The sequence below is a fragment of the Lonchura striata genome, chromosome 13 (assembly GCF_050655825.1).
Source record: "Lonchura striata isolate lonStrDom1 chromosome 13, ASM5065582v1, whole genome shotgun sequence".
NCBI classification, from domain to species: Eukaryota; Metazoa; Chordata; class Aves; order Passeriformes; family Estrildidae; genus Lonchura; species Lonchura striata.
In genome coordinates, this window is record NC_140715.1 from 19,278,700 (window position 1) to 19,300,231 (window position 21,532).

A 21,532-nucleotide genomic window follows, 5' to 3' on the forward strand; every position below is an offset into this window, starting at 1 on the left:
ACCCTCACGATCAGGCAGGGAGATGGATCCAGCCCTGTGCCAGCTCCTCATGCTGCCACTGCTCTGGGAAGGACAGACTGGGGATGTCACCAAGGGACAGGGAGTGGGAGCAGCCAGAGCCACCCAGGAGCTCTTCAGTGCCAGGAGACAGAGGGATGCTGACCAAGGGGACACCAGGAGCCCTCCCTGGAGCAGGGATCCATCAGACACTGGCAGCAGCTCTCTCCTTGCTGCAGCACACCCGAGCCAGGTGTCAGGGCTGGAGGATGCCTCCCGATCTCTGAGCATGTCTCCATGGGTGTTTGCTGGCTGCACACCAAGAACCCATGGCTGATCTTCCTACAAAGTCCCGAGTAAAATTAGAACAAAAGTTCACTCCTCTCCCAAGGCAGCAGGAAGTGCAGAGGGTGGGAAAAGGGAGAGCTGGAGCAGATGAAGTCCCGTGCCCACAGGCAGCGTCCCCATCGCTGCTGCCACCCCCGAGCCAGGCAGGGGCTGGCCCCTTCCCCAGCCCTGTGGCCAGCCCAGAGGGGCTCAGGGTCCTGAGCTGGGAGTGGTGGGCTCCCTCTGGAGCCCTGGGCAGCTGGGCTGGGTGAGTGGCACTGCCGAGCAGAGGGGATGGCTGGGGGCTGGCGTGGTGGCACTGCGGGTGACCCCAGCAAGAAAAGGCTGTTCCCGTGTTTTTCAAGGAGAGCAGGAGGCTGCACACAGCCAGAGCTGAGTTTTGGGCATTCCTGACCTGCAGGAACATCCGTGGCAGTGGCAGGGCAGTCCTGCCCAGAGTGCCCAGAGAGGGCAGCTCAGCAGCGTTAGATTGCAGCAGTTTATTTTTACCCAGCCCTGTTGCCAATGTGGGGACGTGTCACATCTGTGGGGTTGATCAAAAGACATCCCGAGCACTGGTGTCAGCTGCTCCTTGTGATCTCAGCACCGGGATCTTTTCCCTGGTGGCATATCAAAAGGAGCAGGAGAATTTGGCTGCTCTGCTATTTTTAATTGCACGCACACACGCACACACAGACACACGTATATCTATGTATGTATGGCTTGGCTAAAAATAAAAGCCTTTGCCTGTGTTCCCATGGGAAGGTTTGGGGAGAAGGGGGAGACAAAGTTGTCACAAGACTTTTTCTGGAGCAGGCGCTTGAGCAGGGACAGGAAGGCAGGGACAAGCCACAGCAGGTAAGGGACACATCTGAAAGGCCAAAGGACATCTGATCCCCGAGCAGAGGGACAGAACAAGGGGAAAGGCAGCACTGGTGTCCCCCAGAGCTGGCAGCGGGGACTCCTGACCTGCTGCACGTGCTCTGACACCTGGGAACAAAGGTTTTTGCAGGGCAGGTCAGAAAATCCCCATCCCTGGGGGCCCAGGGAGGAGTCACAGCATACTCAGGGGTGCCTGATACTCTTTGTGGCACCACACTTGTGGTATCTACCTGACACACATCCCTGCAGCAGAAAGGTGAAGGGAGGTGTGGCAGAGCATCCCCAGAGTGGGGCAGCTCCCAGAGCTTTGTCTGGGGCAGCACCAGCAGCTCCCTGCACCCCCAGCCCCACTGCAGCCCCCAGATGTGGCCCTGGCTCACCATCAGGCCATAAAACCCTCTCCCTGCCCTTGCTGTGCCCTCCAAGGTGCTCTCCCTGTTTTCCACCTCCCCTGGGACTGGGCAGGCTGGGAAGCAGGTGAGAAATGCCAAAAGGGAGTGAGTGTGTGCAGGGAGTGTCCTCAGTGCTGGGGAGCGTGGCAGACAGGCTCCTCAGCCTGGGGGAGCACAGTCGGTAATCCCAGATTATCCCAATTTGAAAAACAAAAAATTAAAGAAGAGAAAGAGAGAAAAGCTGTGTTTTCCATTCCTGCAGCTGGGTCTGAAATCCCTTTTCCTTCCCCCTGGGTGATGGAGAGACCCTTCCAGGGTGCTTCAGGAGGAGGGGCCCCCACGCTCCCCTGCAGCCTCTCTCACATGCTCGGATGTTTGCCTGCTCCAAAATCCATTTGCTCTGTAAATAAACTTGCCTCCCTCGCTGCCAGAAGACTCCCCTTGGGCAGCAGTGCTGGGAGGAGTCTCAGCAGACCTTTTTTTTTACCCTGGACACCGAGGCAGAACCAGGCACGGCCCTGTGCCAGGGCAGGCAGTGGGTGCTGGTGCCAGCCCCAGCTCCTTTGGGTGCTGGGTGCAGCTGTGGGGTTTTGTGGCTGCGATCCAGGCCCAGGTGGGCAGTGCCAGCTCCTTTCTGTGGTTCCACGGAGATTTTTAGCTCAGTTCCTGCAGCTCCCATCACCCCGGGTGCTCTCACACCCATCCATTCATTTCCAGGCTGTCCTCCTCACCCCGCAGGGTGCAGGGAGCAGGGTCTGGGTGGCCTTGGTGGCCTTTGGGATGTGCAGCTTCCCCTGAGGGGTGTCCTGAGAGCTTCAGGGCCCTGCTGGGGACAGGCTGAGCACCAGGTGTGAGGCTGGCCCTGTGTGCTGCTGGCCCAGATCTCCTGTGCTGATCCCCAGGACAACACTGGATGTCACTTGTGGGGCACCAAGGGCAGGAATTGCCCCTGGATGTCACTTTTAGGGTACCAAGGGTAGGAATTACCCCTGGATGTCACTTTTAGGATACCAAGGGTAGGAATTACCCCTGGATGTGACTTTTAGGGCACCAAGGGCAGGAATTACCCCTGGATGTGACTTTTAGGGCACCAAGGGCAGGAATTGCCCCTGGATGTCACTTTTGGGGCACCAAGGGCAGGAATTGCCCCTGGATGTCATTTTTAGGATACCAAGGGTAGGAATTACCCCTGGATGTGATTTTTAGGGCACCAAGGGCAGGAATTGTCCCCAAGATGCCAGTGCTGTGGCTGTGCTGTGCCCTGACCATCTGCTCACCGGGAGGGACGAGGCTCTTCCCATGCAGGTCCTGCTGCTCCAACCTGGGCCAGCAGCGGGGCTTTGGTGGCAGCTCTGGGGCTGCTCCGGTGACCAGTGCCAGGCTGTGCAGGCCGAGTGGGTGAAAAGGTGCCCAGCACACCCTGCCAGTGCCCGGAGCCGCCTGGGCAGAGGGGCTGGAGCGGGGCTGGGAGCACCAGGGGCGGGTGAGTGGGGGTGACACGGGGGGGATGCTGCTGTCCTCGCTGCCTGCTCCTCCAAGCTCAGCCGTTTCTCTCCTCTCCTGTGCTCAGTATGAGGTGTCTGGAGAGGAGCACCTCTACTCCGACTTCCCCGAGATCGATCTGTCCCAGCTGGACGCCGGAGACCTGGACTCTGCCGGCTGCTTCAGCGAGCTGCCGTGGGGCGGGGAGCACTCGGAGACCGACTCCAGCCAGTACAGCACCGACGACTCCGAGCTCCTCCAGGTACCCCCGTCCCCCCGGGGATGCAGGCAGGGGGGAGAGGAGGCTGGGAGAAGGGAGCACACACGACTATTAATATCTCCTCCCCAGCTGATTAGTGCTCCATTAATTTCTGCACCGGCTCTAAATGGGGCAAGCGGAGTAGGGCTAATGAGGAGGAGGAGGAGGAGGAGGAGGATGATGATGCTGAGCCAGCCATCCTGTGCTGGATTATTCACTGGAATTGCAGCCTGTTCAAGTCACTGGAATTTTTTGTGTCCTGTTCCATTCCTGGAATGCCAGGGTGGCAGTGCGGGGGTCTCAGCACTGGAAAAATTCCTTTCCCAGGAGCAGGAAGCAGCCCCTTCCTCTGTTCCTTCACAGAACCAGCCCCTTCCTCTGTTCCCTCACAGAAGCAGCCCCCTCCTCTGTTCCCTCACAGAACCAGCCCCTTCCTCTGTTCCCTCACAGAAGCAGCCCCTTCCTCTGTTCCCTCACAGAACCAGCCCCTTCCTCTGTTCCCTCACAGAAGCAGCCCCTTCCTCTGTTCCTTCACAGAAGCAGCCCCCTCCTCTGTTTTCCCAGCCCTGGCAGCCCCCTGTGTCCCTGTGTTCCTCTCCTCAGCTCCAGGCTGGGATGGATCCATGGCTGTGCCAGCACAGGGCAGGGGATGCTCCTGGGCACAGGCAGGATGCTCCATGCCCCTCTGCTGCTGTCCCTCATCTCCTGGAGCTGTGAGCACAGGGCAGGGCTGTGGGCACAGCACAGACAGGTTGGAAGCAGGGAGATGCAGAGGGGACTGGGCACAGAGCAGGCTGGGCAGTGCCCTTGCCCTGCCCAAAGCTCATGCCATGCCCTGGATGTGCCGGTCCCTGGGGGCTCTGTGCCCTCCTGAGCAGCACCCAGGCCTTTACCCCCTTGCACAAGGAGGTTGTGACCCACTGGTACCGGCTAATCACCAACCCTGGGTTACATTTTGGGAGGAGGAAGATTTCTATTTAAACAAGGAGATTTAAAAAAAAAAAAAAGCCTCAATATTTTCTAACCTGCCCATAATAACAACCCTCTGGCTTTTAAGCTGGGCTGATGCTGTGCTTGAAAATGGTCCAGTCCAGCTGAGGGACCTTCATCACGAGATGCATATTTTCCGTGAACTTCCTGGGGAAAAGATAAACAGAAAAGAAATGCAAAAGCCAGGCGGATGAGGAGCAGTGGAGTATGATGAAATGTATCCCACTGAACTTGTATGCACAGCAATCTTGTGCCAATAACAGGAGGAAAAGAAACGGAGCCAAAAATGGAGCATCCTGCTGCCTTTCCCTGGAGCCTGCTCTAGTAACTGCGAGCAAGGTTAGGGCATGGAACAAAAGATGTTTAATTTTCAAACAAGAGGAGAGAAACACAGGAGGCTCTGTGCAGGCAGCAGTCCTGCCTGTGAGCCTGACTTCACCCCCGTGCTAATTTTATCACTGATGGTAGCCTGCTTCTCCCTGGACATGGTTTACATTCAGATTGTGATGGAGAAGAACCAAAAAGAAGGAGCTCCTGGCTCACTCCAGCCATTCCTCAGCTTCTGCATTCTCTTCTGGCCTTCAGCATTGTATTGCCAGACTGGAACAGAGCTCGTGGGGCTGGGTGGGACTGGGAGGGCACTGGGGAAGCTGGAGGTGCATCAGCAAAGCCAAAGCCCAGGTGACAGGAGGGACCCAAGCCAAGCTGGAGCAGTGGGCAGGGAAGAAGCAGGAGCAGCCCCTGGCCCAGGGTGAGATGGGCCTTGTACTACAGCTCTCCTGACCTAGTTTTGGGGTGAGCAGCATGGTCTGGGGATGCTGATGGGAGATTTGGGAGTGACTGGGGCTCTGCTCGGGACAGGATCTCTCACAGAGCACTGGGTGCACCAGCTGTGTGTGTGAGAGCTGAGAGCCCCCGAGGAGCTGCAGGTGCCTGTGTTTGGGGGCTTTCAGTGAGCACAAAACTCAGAGTGGCTGTCACGAGCCAGCGGTGCAGCCCGGGCAGAGCTCCCCTGTGCCCTCTTGTCCACTGGGCAGCCCTGCTGAGCTCACAGCTCTTGCACTTGCAGAGTCCAGGAGGATTTGGGCCAGGAGCTTTTTCCTGACATCCTTTATGTGCTGCTGTTTGCCTCCTGGTGGGGTGGAGGGACAGTGGGGAGAGAAGATGCTCTGATTCATTCTGCTGCTGGGGTGCAGGTGGACAGACTGATGCTCCTCTTCCAGATCTCACAGAGGGGTCACTGGGAAGTGTGGGAGCTGCTGTGGCTCTGCTGCTCCCTGTCCCCTCTCCAGCATCCCGGGGACCCTCAGCTCAGCCTAACCCCCCCTTTCTTCTCTGCCTGCTCCTTTCAGATAATAGACAGCGAGAACGAAGCGCTGCTGGCAGCCCTCACCGAGACTTTGGATGATATACAGGGAGATGACATGGGCCTGGCTGCCTTCCGAACTATGGAAGAGGGGGACACGCTCAACCCTGCCACCACCTCACCTGCCCCCTCCCCCAAACCCACCGCCCCGGTCACGGGGGGGCCGCCCCCGGCCCCCGAGTGTGATGAGCTGTCTCTAGTAAGAACCCACTTCCTACTGTTTAAGGTGGATTTGGATGAGCCCCAGATAAGCCGGCTGCATGGGTATGATAGGAAGCCAAGGTCTGAATTTTTTCATTCTAGGCTTAAAACTCTCTTTAACCGTCAATACCAAAGCATATACTTGTATTGTATACGTATACATGTTCTGCATCATTGCTGTCACCTCCATCGCCATCCTCACGGGGACGAGCTGTGTGTATACAAATTATCTCTGGGCGGGGTGGGGGCGGGTGGCAGAGGGCTGGGGGCTGCTTTGGCACACCCACACCTGCTTTTAATCCCACCTGCAGGTGTGGGGCTGCCGGGGCTCTCCCCGGCTCATCCCAGCCCCCTGCCCATGGGCAGTGGTGGCTTTTCCCCCTGGCTCTGCCCTGGGCTGAGCTCCCTGAGTGTCAGCCCCTGCCCTCAGCTTTCAGGGGGAGGGTTTGACCCTCCCCGTGCCTTCCACCAAAGCCCCTCAGGGGCTGTGTGGCCTCCAGTCCCTCCAGATTTGGTGGCTGGATTATCCCTCTTGGTTCCCTGCAATCCTGGGGCTCCAGCCCCGCTCCCCTTCCTGGCCAGGATGACCTGGGAGCGTTTCCTGCCATGCCTGGGAGGTTCCCTGGCACACGACACCCAGCCTGCGGCTCCCAGTCCCCCCCAGAGCCCCCAGCCCGGTCCCGGGGTGTCCCCAAAATCCCAGCCAAGGGGAGGAGTGACATCCAGTGGTGACAGCGTGCATTTCCACCGCCCACGCCCCGCAGGGGTATATATCACACATGACCTGTATGTGTATATATAGGATGTATACGTTGCAGGGGCGGGGGGGGAACGGGAGCTGGGCGCTTCCACCCACAGGAGCCTCTCTCCTGAAGCTGTGGGTGCCCTGGCTGGCATTTCCTGGCAGACCCTGACCCGGGCACCCCTTTTCTATCAGTCCCTAACCCCCCAGATCTGTCTCTCCTGCAGTCCCCGGTGCCTACGCAGTCGTCTTGCTGTTGAGCTGTTGTTGCCTCCGGTTGTTAGCGCCACATGGGCACAATCTCAAATGTTGTTGCTGGGTGTGGGGTCTGGGGTGTTTTTCCCTCCCCCTGACCAAAACTGGGGTCGAGTAGAAGGACAATGTGCTGACCCTGCCATCAGAAGTGGTGGCACTGCGGGTGAGCTGGGAAAGCCCCGCTCCCAGCGACCAGGGGCTTGCCACGGTGCTGGGGGAGATCCTAACAGATCCCACAGGGATTTGCATCTGCAAAACGCCTTGAAAGCTCGTTAATGAGTCAAGGCCCTCTCTGGATGTTTTGGCTAAATGAGCCTCACGCAGGGACTCAGCGAGCTGTCCAAACCCATCACTCACACCAGTGTAAAGCCTCTGTCACCTCAGGGCAGAAGTGATGGAGTGAGAAGTTGGGATGCCACGGCAGCTCCTGTGTGTCTGTGGGAAGTGAATTCCCTCCTGTCCTCACTGCCCCAACCCGCCTGGGGGTCCGTGGGCTGAATGCTGTGGGGACAGCCCCGACCCCCACAGGGCTGCACGCAGCCAGGCACCTGCCCCACGGCCCGAGGAGCTGGGAACTACTAACCCCAACCCTCCCTGCCTGATATGTGTGTTTTGCCCCATTTTTGGGTCGGGTGCTCGGGGATGGATGCGCTCACACGTGAGCCAAGGGGCGTTTTCTCCTGCCCTCGCTGCGGTGCCGACTCCTTTTCTTGCCCCTTCTCTTTGCAGCTGAAGAAGCTGCTCCTGTCTCCGTCGCCTCCGAGCTGCGAGGCCCAGCGGGACGGGAGCGCCCGGCGCCCGGGGACCCCAAAATCCCGGCCCCCACGGCCCTGCACAAAGGTATTCTGGAGCCCCTGCAGCGCCCACCTCCTGGGAGCTGGCCCAAAGGATGGTGCTGGGGAGTGTGAGCAGCCTCCGGGCTGGGCAAGGCGTAGGGAACAGGCAGGGGCTGTCACCCGCAGTGCTCCCATCCCTGGCTGATGCAGTCTGGGCTCTGCAAAACTTCAGACTTTGTGCTGTGCTAAGAAGCACCTTGATCTCACTTGAACCCAGGGGGGGTTTGGCCTCTCCCAGCTTCCCTGAGCATCCATTTGTGAAAGTCCCACGTGCTCCATCCCTGCTCACCCCCTTGGCCGCCTCCCTGCTGACTCTCAGCCCAAGTCAAGGCTTTTGGCCAGGAGTTGCTGCCTGTCTTACTGCAGAGCCCACCCCAGCACCTGAGCTGATCTGAAACGCGGCAGAAGGTGCCACCAGAGAATTTCCCTTTTACCTTGCTAATGATGCTTGTGTGGTGCATTAGGCCTGGCCAGTTAGACTGTGTGGGAAGAGCAGCAGATCCCTCCTGGGGAGAAGGAGCATCACTGCCTGCAGGAGGGGCAGCACTCAAGGCACGGGGCTGACCCCAGGGAGGTCGGGGTGCTGGTGAGGCAGAACCCCAGGGTGTGGGGTGGCTCTGTCAGCCTCTCCCAGGGGTCGTGGCCGTGGGGCTCAGGGCTGACTTTCCCCTCTCTCCTCTCGGAAGGCGGAGGGTCCCCGGGACAGAAGGGCGAGCGTCCCGCAGGCACAGAGCCGCAGCTGCACGGAGCTGCACCGGCACCTCACCTCCAGCACCTCCTGCTCCCACACCAAAGCCCCCCAGGCACCCGAGGAGTGCCCCGGCAGCAGCCACCACCCGTCCCCGGGCGACTGTGCCCACCACGAGGACGACAGCGACTCCAGCGAGGACTCGCTGAGCTCCGGCGACTCGGCGGCCGCCCTGTCCTCGGCGGAGGATGGCACGGGCAGCCAGTTCTCCTGCGAGGGGGAGCTGCACTCGGTGGTGGAGCTGATCCGCTACATGCACACCTACTGCCTGCCCCCTCGCAAGCTGCCCGCCCGCGACCCCGCCGGCAGCGGGGCCCAGCCCTGCGGCAGCCCCTTCAAGAGAGCCAAAGCGGACTGTGCCCCCGCGCCGGGCAGCGCCCAGAGCCGGCCGGGCTGCGCCTGGCAGGGCAGCTGCAGGAAACCCGGAGCATCCTTCTCCATCCTGAAGGAGCTGCTGGCGCGGGACCTGCTGTGCGATGTGAGCAAGCCATACCGCCTGGGCAGGCCCGTGTACGCCGCCCTGGCACGGCCGCCCGGCTCCTGCTCCCCCGTGCCGCCCCACGGGGAGGATGCCAGCGGGACTTGCACGTCCAGAGCGAGAGCAGCGGCAGCAGAGCGGGGCGAGCCCCGGCAGAGCCCCGAGGCGGAGGCGCCGCGGGAGCTGGAGGACGATGCCGGGAGGCAGGAGGGCACGGCGGGCACGGGGAAGGCGGCCCGCAAGCAGGACAGCGCCGTCTACGCCGTGCGCCGCTCCAAGAGACTCAACCCCGAGCTCGGGCACTGGCTCTCCTTCCTGGAGGAGCCTCACCCCGAGCCCCCCGTGCCCCTGGGCTGCAGGGAGGCCGCGCCGTGCCCGCTGCTGGAGGGGCTCTCTGCTGAAGAGCCGGCGGCCGAAGTGGAGGTGGGGGGCACAGCCCCGTCGGCGGAGCCCCAGCCGCTCTGCCCGGGCTCGCTGGGGGATGGCGAGGTGGGCGCCGAGAGCCGGCGCTGTGCCCTGCTGGAGCAAACAGGTGAGGGGCTTGGGGGCTGTCGCTCTGCTCGCCCTCCCCAGCGTGCCCGTGCTGCCCGTGCCATCCCTGCTGGGGCAAGTGGTGCTGGCCAGGTGCTGGGCACTCGGCTGGCAGGAGAGCTGTGAGCAGCCCCTGTGCTGCCTGGCCCTGGGGTCCCATGCATGGGCAGCTCTCCTTTGGGATGCTTTTTCAATCCATGGGCATCTTCTGCCTCAGTTTCCCCATCCTTATAATGAGGTGAAGGAGTTGGTGTGGCCACAGCCCAGCAAGGACCAGGTTGCCCCATCCCTCCTGGTTTTTCCCTGTGGGTTCTCCCTGGGTCTGGGTTCTGGGGTTCAGCTACAGTGGTGCCCCAAAACCCCAGCAAGTTGCAAGTGTAGGAGTGGCTCAGCCCTGGCAGCGTGAGCTGTCCCTCTCAGGTAGGCAGAGCCCTCAGTGGGCACTGCAGGGGTACAGCTCCACTGGTAACCTGCTTCTTCCTGCCTTTCAGAAACACCCAGGTGTCTCACGCTGTCCTTGGCACAAACGTAAGTGCAGCTGGGGCTGAACGAACCAGCCTGGGGCTGGAAACTGCCTGGGGTTGTGTGGCTGGGCAGGGCACAGGGAGCAGCACTGCAGGGCACAGGGAGTTGTGTATTTAGGGCACAGGGAGCTGTGTTTGCAGGGCACAGGGAGTTGTGTTTGCAGGGCACAGGGAGCTGTGTATTTAGGGCACAGGGAGCTGTGTTTGCAGGGCACAGGGAGTTGTGTTTACAGGGCACAGGGAGCTGTGTATTTGGGCACAGGGAGCTGTGTTTGCAGGGCACAGGGAGATGTTTGCAGGGCACAGGGAGCTGTGTTTTTAGGGCACAGGGAGTTGTGTTTGCAGGGCACAGGGAGCTGTGTTTTTAGGGCACAGAGAGCTGTGTTTTTAGGGCACAGGGAGCTGCACTGCTGGGCACAGTGCTGTGGGGAGCCACAGGGTGCAAGGAGCTGGCAGAGGCCCCTGCCCAGGGCAGGGCATTCTGTGTGTGCCCTGGAGCTGCTCACTCCACTGCCCTCGTGGGATTACTCTGTCAGGCAGCAGCCAAAGCGGGAGGGTTCACTTGTGGGAAGTGTTTTCTCAGCTTGCTTTTTTTGGGTTTTGGGGCTGTGGTTCACCTAACACTTTCTCTCTCCTGGTTTTCTGCTCTTCTCCAGTGACCCAACCTTTGGGAAGAGAAACTTTGAGCCAATGCTGACTGTGGAGCTGTGTGGTACAGCAGGTAGGACAGGCTTTGAATTTTTTTAGTTTTGCAAAAATGTACTCTAGGAGGGGGCTCATTTACCCTAAATTCAGTCTGGAGGCATCAGTTCCAGCCTACCCAGCCAAGGGGGCACCTTCATCCCCTTCACACTGCAGACACAGGAGACTGCTGTGCACTGCCACATCCGAGCACCTTGAGCAGCTGAGGGGAATGTGCTCCCATTTGGGGTGGGACGAGCTGTTCAGGGGGTCCCTGCATGAGCCAGGAGGGAAGGGAGAGTCCTCTGGTCCCTACTGGCATCAAGGCATCCTTCTTGTTCCCAAAAGTGCCCCTGGATGAGGCAGCCCAGCGCTGGGGTGGGGCAGGGCAGGCCGGAGGGGGCAGAGCTGACTCCTGCCCTTTGTTTGGGGGTCCAGGTCTCACACCGCCCACCACTCCGCCATATAAACCCGCCGAGGAGGACCTGTACAAGCCAGACATCCCCCAGGAGGCAGGGAAGGAGGAAGGGATGGCCCCCAGCCCCGGGGGCGCCGCCGGGGACGCGAGGAGAGGCCCCAGGAAGCAGCCGGAGAGGACGGAGCTGCTGGCCCACCTTAGGCGGGCGCGCCCCGAGCAGCCCGGCCTGCTCAAGCGGCCCTTCTCCCGCTCCTTCGGGGACCACGACTACTGCCAGGTGCTGAAACCCGAGCCTGCCCTGCAGAGGAAGGTGCTCAAGTCGTGGGAGCCCCCGAGCCGGGTGGAGACGGAGCACAAGAGGAGGGTCCCGGCCGCCCACTACCAGGGGCTGGAGCTCGGCAAGGACACGGGCGCTGAGATGCTCTGGAAGGACGGAGTCAAGCAGCTGAGAGACCAGGAGATCAGAGCCAGCTTAACAAAGCACTTTGGCTTTCTGGACAGTGCCCTCGACGAGGAGGACATGGTCTTCTGCAAGACCCCCGAGTACGACACCGTCTTTGAGGACAGCTGCAGTGAGAGCGGCTCCCCCGGGGAGGAGGATGAGGAGGAGGAGGAGGAGGAAGAGGAGGAGCATGGCGACCCCGAGCTGTGCCTGAGGAGAAGCGCCCTTTCCAGGACCAGTTTGCATTACTGCTCCCGCAGCAGGTCCAGCTCGGGCTCCTCGTGCTGCCGGTCGCGGTCACCTGCCAGCAGACGCCCCTTCAGGTAGGGGACATGGGGACGTTGGCACTGCTTTTGTCCCCTGAACTTCCAGCATGGTGCAGGGCAGCCCCAGTGCTCTCTGCTCTGCTGGCTCGAGTAGTAAAGATGCTAATTAATGAAAGAAAAGCTGTGAAAATAATTGGCGCTGCCAGTAGTAATGCTAATTAATGAAAGAAAAATGATGAAAATAATTGGTGCTGCATCAGCCACTGCTGCAAGCATCAGCCATGGCCTGAGGAAGCAGTGGAGGACTGAAGCAGCCAGGGGGTTCCATGGGTGGCAGGGCATGGGCAGGCACCCCAGCCAGGCCTGGGAAGGGGCTGGGGACACCCTGGTGTCTATGAGAGAAAACTTGGCAGTGTTCTTTCCAGTGTTTCCAGATCCCAGTCTCTCCTTGGCTCCCAGTGCCCCCCAAGTGCCCACCCACTCCTGTGGGCGTCTCAGCTTCTCACTGATGTCTGAAGCTTCCCCAGCAGCTCCCCCAGCCCCGGGCTGACCTCCTGTCCCTCCCTTGCAGGTGTGAGAACGGCGAGCAGTGTCAGGGCGGGAGTGGGCAGCGGGGCCAGCTGAAGAAGAGACGGGAAAAGGCCATCGTAAGTGAGAGGGGACCCCAAAGCAGGGCCAGCCCTCGGCTCATCTCCTGCTCCAAAAAGCAGCAGTGCAGCCCGTTAGCCCTGGCTTCAGCATCCCTTGGTGCGAGGCCAGTGTTAAACAAGGACAGGGGGTGGTGGGGGGAGGAAAAGCCAGCGTGCAGCAGAAGCTGCCAGCGATTGGCAATACACGGAGTCCTTGGCACAGCGATGCCCAGAGCATCCTACGCTGGTGCCTCAGTGCACTTGGCACTGGCAGTTTGTGGGGTGAACTGGGGAATCCCTGATGTCACAGATACGGCCCTGCTGCATCCCCGTGGGCACGTGGTGGGAGCTGGGAGAGGAGTGGGAGAGTACATTGCTGCTCCCCGCTGTTGTGCACACACACACACACACACACACTCTCACACTCACACGTGCTGCTTTGGCACTTTTTCCTGCGATGCAATTGGAGTTTGCCTCTGGCAATTCTTGGGAATTTATCTCACATTTGGCAGGAGAAGCTGCAAGAATGCAGGAGAATTTTAAAAGAGAAGAAGGGAGCAGTGGCTGCTCCAGCCTGGTTATGGCTGTTCCGGGGGACACTGTGACCCGTCTGGAGTGGAGACAGCCAGATCCTGGAGATGCCAGGCTGTGTCCATGGCTGTGTTTCCCACTGCTGCAGGGGCTCCTCCACAGCCCATCAGCAGCACAGAGGTGCAGGGTCCAAGCCTGAAAGCTTTTGGTTGCTTTTGGCAGGGGGAAGGCCGGGTGGTGTACATCAGAAACCTCTCCAGCAGCATGAGCTCCAGCGAGCTGAAGAAACGCTTCGAGGTGTTTGGTGAAATCGTGGAGTGTCAGGTCCTGACCAGGACTAACAGGTGGGTGGGCAGTGAGCTGTGGGCCAGGGCTCCAGCAGCTTCAGGCAGCTCCTCTCCTCAAACCCCACAGCACTGCCAGGCAGTGCCACATCAATCCCCTGGGTCAGCCGAGCCCTCGGTCTTGGTGCTTTTGTCAGGGAGATCCAGAGCTCCAAGGGGATCTGTGGGATGGAGGAGCAGAAGAATGCTGGGCCAGGGCTGTAGTGCTGCACCACAAGGGCTGTGGGGCTGATCACATCTTGAACTTTCTCTCTGGTTGCTCAGGGGGGAGAAGTACGGCTTCATCACGTACCGGTATTCCGAGCACGCCGCCTTATCGCTGAAGAACGGCCCCTCGCTAAGGAAGAGGAACGAGCCCTCCTTCCAGCTCAGCTCTGGTGGCCTGGGCCGCTTCTTCTGGACCAGATACGCTGACCTGGGTGAGGAAGCAGCAGCTGCTTTGTCTCTTTTATCAGCACAGAGCTGTTACAGCACACTGCACCGCTGAGCCCCGGTCACGCAGGGATCCCAAATGCCTTCAGAGCCTGCAGGAAAAGCCCACTGCCTTTCCTAGGGCTCATGGAAATGCTCAAGGCTCAGACAGGTAGATTTGGGATGTGGGGAGACAGAAAAAAACTGGTGTGAGGCCTCAGGGTGTGTTGGCTGCAAAATGTGGCATCACAGCCCAGGGCTGCCGGGTCTCAGCTGAGCGCAGCCCATCCTGAGTGTCTGCTGAGTTTCTGCACAGTGCTGGAGGCTCTCCAGCAGAAAACTCCCTCCCCAGGCATTAGAGAAGGCAGTCAGCAGCATTTCATTAGCTCAGAGAGGTGATGTGGGTGGTTTGCTGCTCTGCAGGACAGATTCAGCACGCTGCACATGCACTCTGGAGCCAAAGTGACAGCACTGAAATGTGCTGTGGCCGCATTAATCCTTTCAGTGCTTCAGCAAGGTCTCAGTGTCTGTGTCACCAGGGCTGCAGCCTGAGCTGAGGGCCAGGAGCCAAACCCTGTGCTAGCCCTGCAAGACAAATGTGTTCCAGGCTTTGCCCAGCCCTCCTTGCTTCAGGTGTTTCACCAACGCTGCATGTTTATTTCTGTACCCTCTGCAGAGGCTGAAGGGTTCTAGATATTATTTGATGAGTGAAAGACTGAGGTCCAGAAAATAAAGCCCCAAGTCTTGACTTACCTCCAGGTGCCCCATCTGATACAAGTGCTCCCTGATTTTTTTATCACCTTGCAGTATCTGCTCTGCTTAGAGCAGCCATCCCTTGACTTTGATTGTGGGCACAAATGCCCATTGCTCATCTAAATAAATCCCAGAGCCTCCCATTTTGGGCACAGAGAAATTAGGAACCAGATAGCACTCTGTGAGGAAGACGGTGACTCTGCAGTGCTGTGGGGAGCTGCCCCTCTGCCTAAGAGAAGCTCCCTGAGTGCTCCTCTCCTGATTTCTGCAGAGCCACCAGTCACCCCTTCCTGCACAGCCCAGCTCATTCCTAAAATCCTGCTCATCCTGCTACAGGATAAGAAGGGGAGCCCCCAGGCAGAGGTGAACTGCAACCACACCATTCAAAAATACACACCCAAAATGTTAAGCTGCTGTGAAAGTGAGCAGCCTGAGTTTTGCTGCGTGCTGAATTCCCTGGGCTTTCCAGGGGCACTGTGTGTTCAGCTCCTGGTACAGGGCTGGCAGTGGAGCAGGCTGGCTCTGCCACCAGCACAGCTCCCATGGCATGGCCCTGTGTCAGCCCTCCCAAATCCTCATGCACCCAGCAGATTTTTTCATCCCGGGCAGTGAGTACCAGTGGTGTGTGCCCTGCCCAGCTGGGCCTGGCTGCAGCCCCTCTGCCCCAGCCCCGTCACCATCACCGCTGTGCGCAGCCTGGCTGGGCAGGGCAGTGAGCAGTGCCCTGCTGTGCCTCAGTTTCCCTGCCCCTGAGGCAGACAGGATGCTGATGCCCCCCTCCCTGACCCATCTGCCTTCTGTCACTGCCATCCCCAGATTGCAGCACGGACGAGTCCTCCCCAGCCCCGGTGAAAAGCAAGTACGAGACCATGGATTTCGACAGCTTGCTGCAGGAGGCCCAGCTCAGCCTGCATCGGTAACAGCCTTAACCTTGGAGGAATACCTCAATACCTCAGTCAAGGCACTTCCAATATGTTTACGTTTTCAAAGAAATTATTCAGTCTATGGCAAGCGAGAGAGCGAGAGAGAGCGAGAGCACGCCCGCGAGAGAGAGACTGCTGTCCCTGATCGATGTTTACATTGAACAAAGCTGCTTCTGTCTGTGAGTCCCCATGGTGTTGATGTCTCACTGCCACACGTTAGTCCCCCCCCTCTGCTTCTGACTGGTTGTTTTAGGGTGAGCCTAGGAGCCCCCGGCCCCTCTTCCCTCTCCCAGCCCTCCCCATGCTCCTGCCGTGGAGTTGCAGCTGTGTTCACCATAACATTTTTTTGTCTGTAGTGTGTGATGATGAAATTGTTCATTGTGAATAGAATCAGGATTATAAACTAATTTTTAATAGAAGAAGAGAAGAAAAAAAAAAGTATATACTTAAAAAAAAAATGTATTTATGGCTCAGATGTACTGTAATTCAGATTTATTGTACCGCTTCCTTGATTTTTAACTATGCACTGTAATGAGGCACTTGCCACTCAGCAAATGGGGGGTCAGAGCAGTCACAGAGCTGACATTCCCCTGCCTCCCCTGCTGGCAAACCGGGGTGCTCGGTGCTTGCCCCGGGGTCACCCACTTTGCTGTCAAAGCCATTCTTTGTGCTGGCGTGGCCCGAGCCCCCCAGCATCACCCCCATGCTGAGCTGGGTCCTGCTGGGTGATGGGTGCAGCTTTGCAGGCTGCAGAGGGTGGGAGAGGGATGCCCTGCCTGCAGCCAGCGCTGCTCGGGCCTCCGCTGCCTTTGAGCCAGGAGAGAGGGGCTGGGGGGCTGCAGCCAGCTGGGCACAGGGCTCCTGCTGGCACAGCCTGGGGGTGCATGTCTCTGGTCCGTGTGGAGGAGCTGGCTCCTCTCCAGCTCCTTGGATAGTTGGGAGACTGGCCAGGCCCTGTGGCTTGATCCACACTGGCTTCCACACTCTGCAAAGCAAGCGGGGCGAGGAGACCTGTCCGTGCTTCCCACTGGGCAGCCAGCCCCAAATCCAACCCAAAGCCCAGCCCCAAATCCAGCCCAAAGCCCAGCCCCAAACCCAGAGGGGCAGGGCGGGCACAGCACCCACCCTGAACACCCACCCAGCACCCTGCCCCGTAGCTGATAAGCCATACACGTCCCAGCACCCACCCGCACCCCGGATCCGTCCCGCGCCCGCCAGCGCCCCGGGGCACAGCTCTGCCTCTGGCCAAGGGCCCTCAGCACTGGATTTAAGTGTAAAATGTACCTGTGGACTTGCCCTCGGTGTGTGGGTGTGGTGGGAAGGGGACACAGCCCCCCACCAGCCGGAGCAAAGCCCACCAGCAGCCAGCCAGAGGCTCTGTTTTCCCAAGGGAGCGGGAACCTCGCTGCTCCTCGAGCCATTGCCACCTTCTCCTTTTGTTTTGTTTTTGAGCCCCAGAGACCACTAGGGATTCAGCCATCCTCTGTAGATAGAATATTATAGCCTTAACTCTGCCAATAGATAGATTCGAGTCTCCTGGGGTCTCCCCTCCCCGTGACCTGGGGGTTTTATGCCCGGTTCCCCGGGCACGTTCCGTCCTGCAGGGAGAGCGACCAAAGGCTGGGAAGTGGCACCAGATGTGACGCCAGGAGCCGGAGCCCCGCCGGGGCGGCCCCTGGGGTGCAGCTGGGCTCTGGCAGGAGCAGGAGTGCCAGCAGCACCCACACCAGCACAGCTCCCTGGCTGCTCCCCTCGGGAGAGCCGGAGGCCACCGCGGCGTCCCCAGGCTGCCAGCGGTGACGATCACTGCCAGGGAACAGTCCTGGTGCCATTCCAGCCTCAGCACTGAAATCTGGCACCTCTCCCGCCCCAAAATCCCCCGGTTCTCATCCCACCTTAGTGACCACGAGCAGCTCTGGCCGAGACTGAGCATCTGCTATTGGCAATTGCCTCATTGTAGCTTTGCCTTTTTCTGTCCTAGTATTTCCTCACGATGATGATGTTTACATGTGATTGCTATAGAGCTTATGTAGAATGTATATAGCGACACATTTAGGGTGGGTAGTACTGTCCTGTGCTGTGCTGATGTTTTTCAGAAAACGATCAATCCAAAAAAAAAAAAAAAACACCCAAGGGAAAAAAAAAAAAAGAAAAAGAAAGAAAAAAACAAAAAAGAGAAGCAAATAAGTGGAATTCTTCCATCTCCCACTCAGCTGGGGACACCCATGGCTGGGCCCTGCTGGGGATGCATCAAGGGTGGTGGAGGGGAAGGGTTTGTGCAGAGCTGGGGGGGCTCCAGCCCACTCCAGGGGATCACTCAGTCACTTCCCAAGCACTGGTTTTCGTGTACCCAGATCCAGAATTTCCCAGTGTTTTCCTGTGGCTGGGTGCCCTGGGTTGGCCCCAGCCCAGCTGTGGGTCCCGAGGCCGGTGCTGGGGAAGGAGAGAGCTGGTCCTGCACAGAGCTCATCAGTACTGCAGCCCCAGGGTAGGAGGAGATGCAATAAGTGGTCTTCGTGGTGCCTGAAGCCTATAAGTGGGGTTGGTTTTTTGGGGTTTATTTGGGGTTTTTTGGGGGGGGGGTTTGTTTTTTTGGGGTTTTTTTGTGGGTTTTTACATTTTTTTCTGTTCACTCGGGATGGTTTGTTTTCATTCCTCCCCCAAAAAATCTTTCTTTTCCAGACTTATGCACTATACTTAGAGCCCCTTGGGCTGTCTGCTGCCTGCCCTGGGGCTTCCCCCGCCTTTTAGGACTGGGTGAAATGTAAACTTCCACTTGATTTCTTTTTTTTTTTTTTTCTTTTGTTTTGAATTTTGGGGTTTTTTTTACTCTAAAGGTGTCTTTAGCTCACAGTGCTCAAGTCTGCAGGAAGGTGGGTCGGGCACAGGGGCAGGTGAGAGCTCCCTCCTGAGCTGCCTAAGGTTTGGATGCTGACAGGGAAATGGGGCAGGAGCAAAGCAATGCCCAGGCACTGCTGCCAGGGAAGCCAGAGGTGCCCAGAGCTTTGCAGGAGCTGCCAGGGACTGGGGATCCCCCCTTTCCCAAAGATTGCATTTCCATCCCAGCCAGCCTGTGGGACCCCTCACACCCCAGCCCCCTGCCAGGGCTCTGGGGTGGGCAGGAGAAACTGGGAGCCAAAGGGTTTATTCTGGTAGGCAATAAGTCAGGAGGAGATTTATTTTTTTAAAACTGTATAAGTATAGGAACGTCTCCCAGCCGTTTCCTGCAGGTGCTGTGGGGGAAATGCTGAATGTGTGAAGAGTTTCTGATAAAATGCCCCTTTGCTTGTTTTGCACAGGTTTGCCCCAGGAAAAAACTCGGTGTTCAGGGTGGGGCAGCAGGTTTCTGGCTGGAATCCAGCGTGTCCCTGAGGCTCCGCGGGGAGGAGCAAACGTGTCTGAGTGTGTGGGCTGAATGCAGAGGACAATCCCAGGTTTTAGGGGGGATGCTGCCCCAAAGCAAAGCTTTCTCTCATTTCCTCAGCGCCTGAAGGCTGCACATCCTGCAGCAAGCAGCAGCGCAGTCACCACGTTGCAGTGCTGAGCCTGATCCCAGCTCTGCGCCGTGCAGTGAGTTCTGCAATTGCAGATCAACACGGTTTTCTCCTTTTTTGGGGGATTTTTTTTCCTTTCTGGAGGTCTGCTGAGTCCTGAGATGCAGCGACGTTGGAGCTGAACCCGACGCCCGCTCTGTTCTAAGTCCATCCCTGACAATCTCAAGCAATACAGAGCCAAATGCAGCTTTGGGGGTTCATTCTGGGGTTTCATTTTGGGGTTTCATTTTGGGGTTTCATTCCTCTTCCCTCGCCCTCCCCGGGGCCAGGGGCAGCAGCAGGAGCTGGGGAGGGAGTGTGTGAGTGCATGTGAGAAAGAGAGAGAACGGTTCAATTGATGCATTTCTTCAGACAGGTGTAAGAATTTCACCTAAAAAGGGGCACATCTGCATTGTTATTTATATATTAAAAAGCTAAATTCTGTGTTTTTCTTTTTATTATTTTTAAAGTAAAAGGACACTGCTCATAATTATTAGGGGCCAATTCTGCCTCTGTTGCTCATGCTAAGTACAACTTAACCCTGCAATTTTCTACTTGCAGAGTAAGTGAAAGCAGCAGAATTGATCCCTCTATGATTAAGAATCAAGTTTTTAGTATTTTTTTTTAATTGGTAGTGGTTTTTTTATATTTCATTTAATTTTTCCCCCAGTTCCGTTCTGTTGTGTCCTTATTTATGTAATATACTTTAACCTTAAAAGATGGCATGGATTCGTATGCCTTTCCTTTATTATTATTATTATTATTATTATTTTTAAAAAAGAAAAGAGATTTATTTCTAGTGTGATTTAACTGTCTACCTTCTAAAATGAGAGAACGTTTTCTTGTATTTTTACATTGTCAGATTCTATAGTTTCATAGATAATTTAACCAAATCGCTCAATGTATTCTCTATATCTATCCAGTGGGTATAAAAGTTCTATTTTAAATTGTGTAAATACTTCAGAACTGGCTTCTTTTTCCAGACTCCCCTGCCGTGGAGTTTCTTGTTTACATCAAAAAGACTGTAGAATCTCTACGCTCATGTACTGTAAATAGTGAAGTGATCTGCCTATAAATAAACGATAACATATATACTATAAAGTGGAAAGAACAAAAAAAGGAACCAGTTTGTGCTGCTGTACTTCGGTTTCTAGTGCAAGTCTGCTCGGGGTGAGGTGTTTTGCTCTGCCTGGCTGGCAGTGGGGCTGTGCCAGGGCCAGGAGGGTGGCAGAGGCTCCCAGCTGCCAGGGATGCAGCTCCTGCCCAGGAATATTGCTGAGTGTTGCTGTTTTAAGTGTGGCTTCTCCCAGTTTAAGTCATGCAGGGAAAACCTGGGCTCAGCACTCTGACATCCAGAGGTGCCACTGCCACAGGACCCTCCTGAAGAAACTCCAGACGGAGTGGGTGAAAAATGAAGCTGGGCCTGCTCCTCCAAATTTCTGGAGTGGAGTAAGAGAGCAAGAAAAAATGTGGAAAAGACTCCAGGTGGTGATGCAGCAGCTGGGAAACTGAGGATGGCAGCTGGAGAGGCCTTGGAGCCAGGAGAGCAGGCCCTGGGAGCCAGAGTGCTCTCCCAGGGGCACGGAGTGTCCTGATGTCCTGGTGTCCTGGTGTCCTGGTGTCCTGATGTCCTGGTGCCCTGGTGTCCTGGTATCCTGATGTCCTGGTGTCCTGCTGTCCTGGTACCCTGATACCCTGGTGTCCTGATGTCCTGGTACCCTGATACCCTGGTGTCCTGCTGTCCTGGTGTCCTGCTGTCCTGCTGTCCTGATGTCCTGCTCTCCTGGTGTCCTGGTGCCCCGGTCCTGGTGGCAGTCCAGGCTGTGGAAGGGATGTATGGAATGCCAGGGCAGGCACAGCTCCCCGTGCCAGCCATGCCCTGTGAGGGCTCACCAGGCCAGAGGGGTGGCACTGGTTTTATCCAGCCCATGGGCCAGGGAAGCTGCTGGGCTGGGGGATCCCAGCAGCCCACCAGGAGCAGCTCTGCGAGGTGCTGAGCTGTGCCAGCTGCTGGGTTTTGCTGGCTGGCACCGATTCAGGCAGCAGCTCTACACCTGCCTGTCCCCAGCACATCTGTGGGAGCCCAGCGTGGGTCCCCCAGGCTGGGCACAGAGCTGGAACCTGCCTCCCACCCCAAAGCCAGCCCCTCATCCCTGCCACTGCTGCAGCCAGAGTGCAGAGCTGATGGGAAGCCCGTTCCCTGCTGCTTTCCAAAACCAGCAGGCTTCAAGACACCAAAGAGGAATGTTTCTGAGATACATCAGGCACTGTGATGCCAGCAGTGCCCAGACAGATGAAAACATTAATTTGGAGGGGGGAAATGTGGTAATGCAGCAGGCACAGCCAGTGATGGGGTGCCCAGGGTGGGCACACATGGAGCAGAGACACAGGAGTGGGTTCCCAGGGGGAGAACAAGTGAAGGCTGCAGGGAGGGACAGACCCAGAGCTGACATTTGTCCTCCCAGCCCGACCTGTGCCTCCAACACCCAGGCAGCCTGCTGGAAAATAAGGCACTGCTCTGTTTAATGAATACAATTGTTTCTCGAGGGTAATTCCTGCAAGCAGACCTAGACTCTGTCTGAAGGGAGTTC

At 57.8% G+C, this 21,532-nt stretch overlaps 1 protein-coding gene across 1 annotated transcript in view; it reads left to right on the top strand.

The window, feature by feature from the left end:
• PPARGC1B (PPARG coactivator 1 beta) overlaps positions 1-20,064 on the top strand; it is a 47,711-nt gene extending 27,647 nt beyond the window's left edge. The window contains exons 2-12 of the mRNA XM_021547184.4: positions 3,169-3,342; positions 5,682-5,894; positions 7,623-7,733; positions 8,416-9,487; positions 9,978-10,014; positions 10,667-10,731; positions 11,130-11,874; positions 12,389-12,464; positions 13,200-13,321; positions 13,586-13,740; positions 15,302-20,064. Coding sequence (XP_021402859.3) covers positions 3,169-3,342; positions 5,682-5,894; positions 7,623-7,733; positions 8,416-9,487; positions 9,978-10,014; positions 10,667-10,731; positions 11,130-11,874; positions 12,389-12,464; positions 13,200-13,321; positions 13,586-13,740; positions 15,302-15,405 — 2,874 coding nt within the window. The 3' untranslated portion in view covers positions 15,406-20,064. The remainder of the gene's footprint in view (positions 1-3,168; positions 3,343-5,681; positions 5,895-7,622; positions 7,734-8,415; positions 9,488-9,977; positions 10,015-10,666; positions 10,732-11,129; positions 11,875-12,388; positions 12,465-13,199; positions 13,322-13,585; positions 13,741-15,301) is intronic.
• Positions 20,065-21,532: the final 1,468 nt, after the last annotated feature.